General features: G+C 34.7%; 1 protein-coding gene across 1 annotated transcript; it reads right to left on the reverse strand.

Moving 5' to 3' along the window:
• Positions 1-5,390: 5,390 nt before the first annotated feature.
• Positions 5,391-7,207, reverse strand: LOC136216995 (uncharacterized). Its single transcript, XM_066003581.1, has 3 exons — positions 6,101-7,207; positions 5,819-5,986; positions 5,391-5,708 (listed from the first exon to the last, which is right to left on the reverse strand). The coding sequence occupies exons 1-3, from the start codon at positions 6,521-6,523 to the stop codon at positions 5,403-5,405; spliced, it is 897 nt and encodes a 298-aa protein (XP_065859653.1). The 5' UTR covers positions 6,524-7,207; the 3' UTR covers positions 5,391-5,402.
• Between the last annotated feature and the right edge of the window lie 1,197 nt (positions 7,208-8,404).

The raw sequence follows: 8,404 nt of genomic DNA on the forward strand, positions 1-8,404 counted from the left end.
AAGATAAAAGCTAAAAGGTTCAATCAAGAGTAACCGAGGTTTAGGTCCTATTTGGTAAAGAGCGTTTTGGGATAAAAAGAGCGGTTTTGACCAATTTTAGAGGTTTGACCACTGAAACCGCTGATTGTAGTATTTGGTGGAGAGAGGTTTGGGAGGGAGTTTTGGGATGAAAATGCTAATTTAGAAAAAGCTTTTAAAAGGAGCTTTTTCAATTAGCGTTTTGGAATATTAAAATTAATGGACTTCTTTAACCCTAATAGATAGACTCCCTCTTCTCCTGCGCCAAAATTAATGCCCTTATTCGTCTTTTAGCACAAACCGCTATTATGAATCAGCTAATTTTTACCAAACAGGTCTACACAAACAGCTAGTCAAATCATCTAATGTAATCAGCTAACAGCTAACAGCTAATATAATCAGCTAACAGCTAACAACTAATTCCCAAACAGGGCCTTAATCAGAGTTCACAAAATCCTATAAAATACAATATATTTATAATATAGTAAAATATTTTATTTAAAAAAAAAAAGTAAAAATATCAACATTATTATAAAAAAATATACTAATAAAAATATTTCTTTAATATCGATTAATAATTTTTAGAGATACAATATTGGTGAAGCTCAATTGGAAGCTTTTAGCTGATGAGAAGTTGTTTTGGGTTCAAGCGATGTCAGCTAAATATTTTAGTAATCATTCCGGTCTTGATAAGTTTCAGAACCGCCCTCTGAAATCGACGACTGCGGCAGACTGTTGTGACAGGGAAAATACACTCTTCCGGACGGACATTTGGCTTGGCGACTGTGCCTTAATTGACTGTATAAGCCTGCCAATTCCAGAGGTTTGGAAAAATTGGTTGGTGAGTGACGTCTGGCTTACTAACCAGGGGTGGGATTGAGACCAGATTATGCCTTTCTTCTCTGAGGAGATTCGTTTGCAATTAGCAGCAGTTCTGATTCTCCCTGAATCGACAGAAGGGATGGTTGGGCTTGGAGATTCTCAACGACGGGTGAGTATACGGTTTCGTCGGGGTTAAATCTGATACAGCCAGCGGCTGCTACCTCTATTGTCGCGTCAAGATGGAAACAGGTACGTGGTAGTAAAATGCATTTTCATATGCATATGAAATAAGTAATGGTTTTTTAACTGAATTTGATGTGCATAACTAGACATGTACATGGAATATGTTGGATCGAGAACCTAAAAACATCTCGTCTATGTCTTGTCCAATCCACTATCAATTCAACCGAGTTAGAGCTTAGGCTTCCAAATCAGATCCTATATATATATATATATATGCTCGTCCTATTTTTTATAAATCTAAAGCTCGATATAAAAGTAGGTGGATTTAGAGCGTTATGTTACTCTTTTGTTCAAGTTCAGTCTTGAATCAAGCTTGGACATACTGGGTGAATACTCAAAGATTTAATTAATGTGTACAATCATAATTAATCGAAAGCTTAATAAATCAAATTAAAAGATAAGCGATTTGGATGGAAAAAAAACAATATATTTCTTCCCATTTTATTAGTTCCTACTCTCTTTTCCCTGTTTTCCACAAGAGAAACATAAACCTTAAACAAAATAAATTCCCATAAAGTTCATTTAATTCAAGATCCAATTATGTGATAGGATTTTCGGATTTTCAGATGGATTATACATGTTATAAAAGATATAAGAAAGATAATAATATTAAATACGACATGTTAAATGGAGTATGAGGATATTTTCTTTGCCATTATATGTCACCAGGTTTGGAAATGGAGGAACGGGGAGATTTTTGGTAATAAAGCTGTGCTTGCTCCAAACTTAGCTGAGTTCTTCTCTAAGAAACTCGCCTCTATTATTGATAGCTTCAGAGGAGAGCCCCTTGCCAGATCTTCCCAGCGTAGTGATGTTCGCCTCGTGAGTTGGAGCAGGCCAAGAGAGGGGGTTGTGAAGCTGAACACTGATGGATCCTGCCTCAATAATGGTAAGATTGCTGCCGGAGGGGTTCTTAGGGATGCGGGGGGCGCCTGGATTTCTGGGTTTATCCAGAATTTGGGGTTGGGTTCTTCCTTCTCAGCGGAGCTCTGGGGCATTCTTTCTGGTATCCATCTTGCTAAAAGGCTGGGGTTTAAGAAGCTTTTGGTGGAGTCGGACAACATGGAGGCCATCAATATGATTTTAGATAATCATGCTATGGGTCTGAATAGCCGCAACCTTATCAGAGCTATTAAAAGGCTTAGCTCCTCTTTTGAGTTTGTTGAGTTCAGTCACATTTTTAGAGAGCAGAACCGTGTTGCGGATCACTTGGCGGCGGCTGGCCATGAGGGGGTGTTAGGCGTTTCTACCCTTACCGCCCCCTATCTCTCTCTCCTCTTCTCTTAGAAGACAGGGTTGGGGTTACCTTCCCTAGGCTAATCCCTGTGTAGTTTGTTTTTTGTTCGTTTTTCCTTTCCTTTTCTACCAAAAAAAAAAAAAAATACGACATGTTAAATGTTTTTGACAAAGTAACCATTACTTTGTTTTTTTTACTATTGGATTAATTTTCAATCTTATCATCCAATGGTGGAAAAAACAAAGTAATGATTACTTTGTCAAAAACAAAATAACCATAGCTTGCACCTAAATAAATTATCTCTATTACCGTGTTAGAAACTAACAGTCCAAATATGGAATTTATTCCTCGGATCTCTGTGAGCTAAAACTCGTATAAACGATCCAGCCCAAACAGTCTCAGCTAAAGTATGGGCTACATGGCTTTAGTCTGATATGTATAAATAGAAAAATTATATCTATATATTGTTGTAGAGTTCTCAATAGTTTGAATATATATAATTTATTTATATATAATTTAAGGTAATGAAAAATGAAAAGTGATAAATAATTATTTATTTTACCATTTTAGGATTGGTTTCGTACGCTGTAATGAACGTTGTAATAGAATGCTCATTACAATGGATGCTTATGGTAATGGAATAATAACTACATCACTCAAATTTCTTTACAAATTTATGTAATGAGAATTATATAAAAAATAGGCATACATTCCTATTACGACTAGCCCTAATATATATTTTTATTATTTATATTTATTATTCACAATTTTTATTAAACGGTAACACATAAAATACGAAAAACATGAAAAATGCGAAGAATTAGGAAAATGTGAAAACAGAAAAATACGAAAACGCGAACATAAAAAATGGAAAAATGTGAAAAACGAGAAAAAAAATGAAACACAAAAAATGAAAAAATAAGAAATGGGGCTAACAAGTTCTTAACTATCATATATGAATGATGTTTACATGCATATGAAAATTTGAGAATAATTGAAGTTTTTAACTACATTTGATGAAACAAAAATAAGTATTATAATAGTAATTACATTTCATCGGGTTTTTTCAAATTTGCCAACCAAACATTATAAATCACTATTACATCATTACATTACAACTTTAATTACATCACAACGTTCAACCACAAGAATCAATTAAACATAACCATATTACAGTTTGTTTTCTCAGCACCCAAAATTTTAACTATTGTCTGAATTTATCAGATTAGTTGGGGTTCATTTCACTAAGAACTAGAGCTTTTACAGGTATCTGATGTCGGCAATTAATAGAAAATTCAAACTTCTTTATGCATCTAAACTTTATGTAATCTGACATATGTATTAATTAACAGTAGTAGTACTCACATGGACCCTAAATGATAAAAAAATTCCTGAAAACAACTCTTGTCACTATATAATACGGCCTTCACCAAAACGTGTCATGTAGCACAAGCCTTTGCTTTCTTTAAAAACCCATTATGGATTCTACATGATGGTCGGGCCATTCAAAGGCCTGATACATTCCTATTTTCATTTATTTATCCAGAAATGCTAACTGCCTCCCCCTACCCCTATTGAAATTATCTCCTGAACTTGCTTCTGGTGACTGTTTGACGATCTAAAATCCCCGTGCCAAAACAAAAAGGCCCAAATATGGGGGATATAAAGAATCTCTGAAGAGGTGTTTTGATCTGCCAGTCTTCAAGGACCTAAGCATGGGGGTATTTGGGGTACAATTTTCCTATCTAGAGTAAATATTTCTTCATAAATCAGAGAAAATAGCAGGGGTGAAGACAAAGGAGGGCCTGGAGGGGCAGATTAGGGAGAAACCTGAGTCTGAGTCATGTTTTAGCCCTTGATCACACGTTTAGGGAAGTAGAATCGCCAAGAGGAAGGCAGTGAGAATTAATATTAATTCAAGTCTGGATACTGGGACTTGATGGCATTGACTGCAAAGACTTGCTCGCCTTTCTTTCATTGCGGGTACTTCTTCTCTGATGTACTTCCAGGACTTGAAAAGGAGCTAACAGGTGGTAATCCGGATTATAACACATCTTCCCTAAGGGCTAAAACAGGACTCATACTCCGAGTGGAAACTATACCCGTTGAAGAATTCCATATTCTCCCATTTCGGGGGTGCACTGGGAGGTGGATAGTTTATCTGGTGCAGATGCCTCCTAAAGAGGAAAGGAAGTGTGCAAAGGTAGGCTCAAGCTAAGATTCTGCTCTTGAGCGTAATGGTATAAGCATGCCTGGCTGTGAGACCGACTGGTTGAACAGAGACGAAAGTCGGCCATAGTATGTGGAAGGACTCTCACTCAAGAGATCAAAGGTAAGCCGGGGATAACAGCCTGATGACTCCCAAGAGTTCTTATCGGTGATTGTTTGGCACCTCGATGTCAACTCATCACATCCTGGAGGTGAAGAAGGTCCCAATAACGACTCACATCAAGCATTCTTACAATGGCACTAAGACTAATTTAGTCTATTTATTTGGCGACTATTCCTACGGCTACTACTACAGTTACTGTAGTAAGGAGGCGATTAGGAAAGAAGCTTTACTTAGGTAATAGGTTCCTTCTCTAAGACCTATATGTGATGTCAAGGGTGATCTTGAACGAGTACATGAAAGATTTTGGACAAGTTGAAATGCATAATACACTTTAAGTAAATTTAGAAGACCACGTGTCCCTTTTAGACGTTCAATAGACGTTTTCAAAGTGTAGAGGGACAATTGACTTTTCTGAATAAATACAAAGCCGGACTAAGAGATGTATCAAGACTCTATTCCCTAAGGGCTAAAACAACACATCAACACTGTAACCATAATCCTTCATGTGATTATAGTATGCGATGCAAAACATCAATTAATAAAATCTGAAATTAACATACAATGATAATGTCAAACGATGTAAACTTTAACCTGTAACACTAAAGTCTAACAAATCCATGGACAGTATCGTGTGATAATACTCCGAAAATTAATTATCAAGAAACATAGATTCATAAAACCAGTAGAGCTATAAATCTATACAATAAACTAATCATTGTATCATTAATATAAGCCAAATGTTAAGCTTTCCTATGTACTTGAGTATAACAACTCAATTATGGCATACCGAGAATATCTTGGAAAGCTTAATAATTCTTGAGAAACTAACGGAAAATCGGTTCTATCATCTTTTAAAACAACGACCATCTTTTCAAGCACCCTTGCATTATTGAGTAGAAATTGAACTAACTCTAGTGCAAGCTTATGTTTGTCATCTTGCTTCGGAAAATCAATGATCTCAATAGTCTTTAGATTTGATATCAAACAATCGAAAAGAGTTGTATTTGAATGCCAAAACTTCTTCCGCAGATCATCCGAGTGCTGGTGGAAAGTAATCTGGAGGTGAAAAATGTTAGGCGTAGTTACTTAACATTTTCTATTGTTCCATTTCTTCATAAACTAAAAATTGAGAAAATTCATGAAATGTTAAACTTTATCGAGTTTACCTGGCCATAGAACGTCATATCAGTAACTAATTTCTCAAGACCGGGTGAATTACGAAGTAAACATGCAATTCCATAATGATCCGTATTCAAATCACGAACATTCAGAGTCAAGCATTTAATGTTTAACATCAAAGAAAGCAAACCTTGCACCTTTATAGCTGAAAGATTCTAAAAACATAATATGGAAATGGAAATTCAGAACAAAAAAAAAATATTGTAATAATTCAATTTAGATTGAAAAATATTACTCTCATCCTAAACAAACAAGATGAAATCAGTTACCTCAATAAACCAACTCCCGATTCCTAGCTCCTTAACATGATGAAGCTGCTGCAGAATTTCTTTAATCAAACTTTTACGAGTTTTTATCGCCGGACCATGGTAAAAATTAATAGTAGCACAAAGCGAGGATGGCAAATTCGTTAATTTAGTAGTTCTAACATTCAAACCACCCAAAAGCTTCAGATTTTCAAGCTTTGGACATGAAATTTCAATATAAAAAACACTGGTAATTTCCTCTAAAACCAATCTTTTCAATGACTTGGAAGCAATAACCAACTGCTCAACAATCCTATCACAGCCAATCAATTCAAATGACTCGAGTAACAAACTGCCCGATACAACATTTTCAATAGCTTGAACAAACAACTCCGGAATTGGGTTAACCATACATATATGAGAGATAATTCCTGAAGTTTTGCACATGAAATTTTAAAAACAGAAACACCGCCAATTTGAAGTTGACGTAAAACCAATCTTTTCAACGATTTGGAAGCAATAACAATCTTTCTAAACCTATAGCAGTTGGTTAATTCTAACAATTCGAGTAAGGGACTACCAGATAGAATATGTTCTAGAGCTTGATCACTCAAATGGTATGAACAGTGTGAAATACTCAATGACTTGAGATTTCCCCAATTTACATTTCCAATATTAGGCATAAAACTAAAATTTTCCGCTCTTAATTTAATCAGTGAAGTATTGTTGAAAAGGAATTCCGGGAACATACGCTACTTGCATATCTGACCCCCAAATATAAATCCTCCACATCTTTTCTTATTGCCAATCGGAGTTTATCAGTAAATTGATAATAATATTTGAGGTGAAATTTCTTGATCTTGGAGCAGTCATGGAGAATTAAGGTATTATCAATGAAATTGAGGAAGTTTTCATAAGACATACCAGTGGAATCGAAGATGAGAACCTGAACTTGAGTCCATTGATTCCGCCACCGTTTTGATAGAATTCCGGTTTGAACAGCTTGTTTGGTTGAAGGTAAAAAGGAGAGGATATGTTGAATGATTGAATCTGGCAAATCACTGATTCGATCTTCTTTCTCGTTCCCCATCAAGTTCACCCTTTTCCTTTTGCATTTCGTCATTCGGATACTGTAACTATGCTGCTATGGAAGAATAAGATGGTCTTGGGGCATATATATTTTATACGGGGTTAAGGTGCAAAAATACCCCTAACATTTTGGGTCAGGAGCAATTTTACCCCTAACGTCTAAAATGGTGCAATTTTGCCCATAACATTGGAAGTCAAGAGCAATTTTACCCTAACGTTAATAAATTGGATCAATTTCTGACACTATTATAAAACACAGATATTTTTGTTCATTATTCAGCACCAATTGCATAATAATTTATCCTCAAAATGTTTTTTATAATTTAATAATAGAATTTGAGATTAATATTTATAAATTTGGTGAATTTTTTGAATTTATTGTGTCTAATTTGTACAAAAAGGCAGTATATTTTTTTATTTTTTTTATTTTTTTCACATCCCAACGTATGTTTATGATTTGTTACTGATAAAATGACACATGTATGAAGTGTAGATAACACGATTCATGACCGAGAAGACAGTTTGATGAATTATTTCTCAAATTGACCCAATTTATTAACGTTATTTTTTTATTTTTTTTTTCACATCCCAACGTATGTTTATGATTTGTTACTGATAAAATGACACATGTATGAAGTGTAGATGACACGATTCATGACCGAGAAGACAGTTTGATGAATTATTTCTCAAATTGACCCAATTTATTAACGTTAGGGGTAAAATTGCTCTTGGCTTCCAACGTTAGGGGTAAAATTGCACAATTTTAGACGTTAGGGGTAAAATTGCTCCTGGCCCAAAACGTTAGGGGTATATTTGCACCTTAACCTTTTTATATATATCTTCGAGTGCGAGGTATCACCACGAGGGTTTTTTTATATATAAAATAGCATCAATGTAGACTTAACGTTTTAAAAAGAGTACTAATTCAGACATAATGAAACCGAGATCCAAATTAATATGCATTTTTAAAAGTTAAACTTACATTGCTACTATTTTATATGTAGAACATTGATACTTTTTCAAAAACGTTATACCTATTTTGGTACTTTATCTTTTTTATTATTGTTGTTAAAAACCATGTTTTGAGGGTTTTTTTTTTTTGTAATTAAACTGTGTTTTGAGGTTTTATTGTTGTTAAAGACTGTTTTTAGATTGTTTGGATAGAGGCTATTTAAGCCATTGCTCGGGAGGAAGTTAATCCAATTAAATGAGAGTAATGGAAGGTTAAACATCACATTA

The sequence above is a fragment of the Euphorbia lathyris genome, chromosome 1 (genome assembly GCF_963576675.1).
Source record: "Euphorbia lathyris chromosome 1, ddEupLath1.1, whole genome shotgun sequence".
Classification (NCBI taxonomy): Eukaryota; Viridiplantae; Streptophyta; class Magnoliopsida; order Malpighiales; family Euphorbiaceae; genus Euphorbia; species Euphorbia lathyris.

Excerpts from the sequence above, each read along its gene's own strand:
- LOC136216995 (XM_066003581.1), bottom strand. The coding sequence starts at position 6,523 with ATGTGCAAAACTTCAGGAATTATCTCTCATATATGTATGGTTAACCCA. Across the intron at positions 5,987-6,100 it reads TCGGGAGTTGGTTTATTGAG|AATCTTTCAGCTATAAAGGT; the intron begins GTAACTGATTTC and ends TTATGTTTTTAG. Across the intron at positions 5,709-5,818 it reads ATATGACGTTCTATGGCCAG|ATTACTTTCCACCAGCACTC; the intron begins GTAAACTCGATA and ends TTTCACCTCCAG.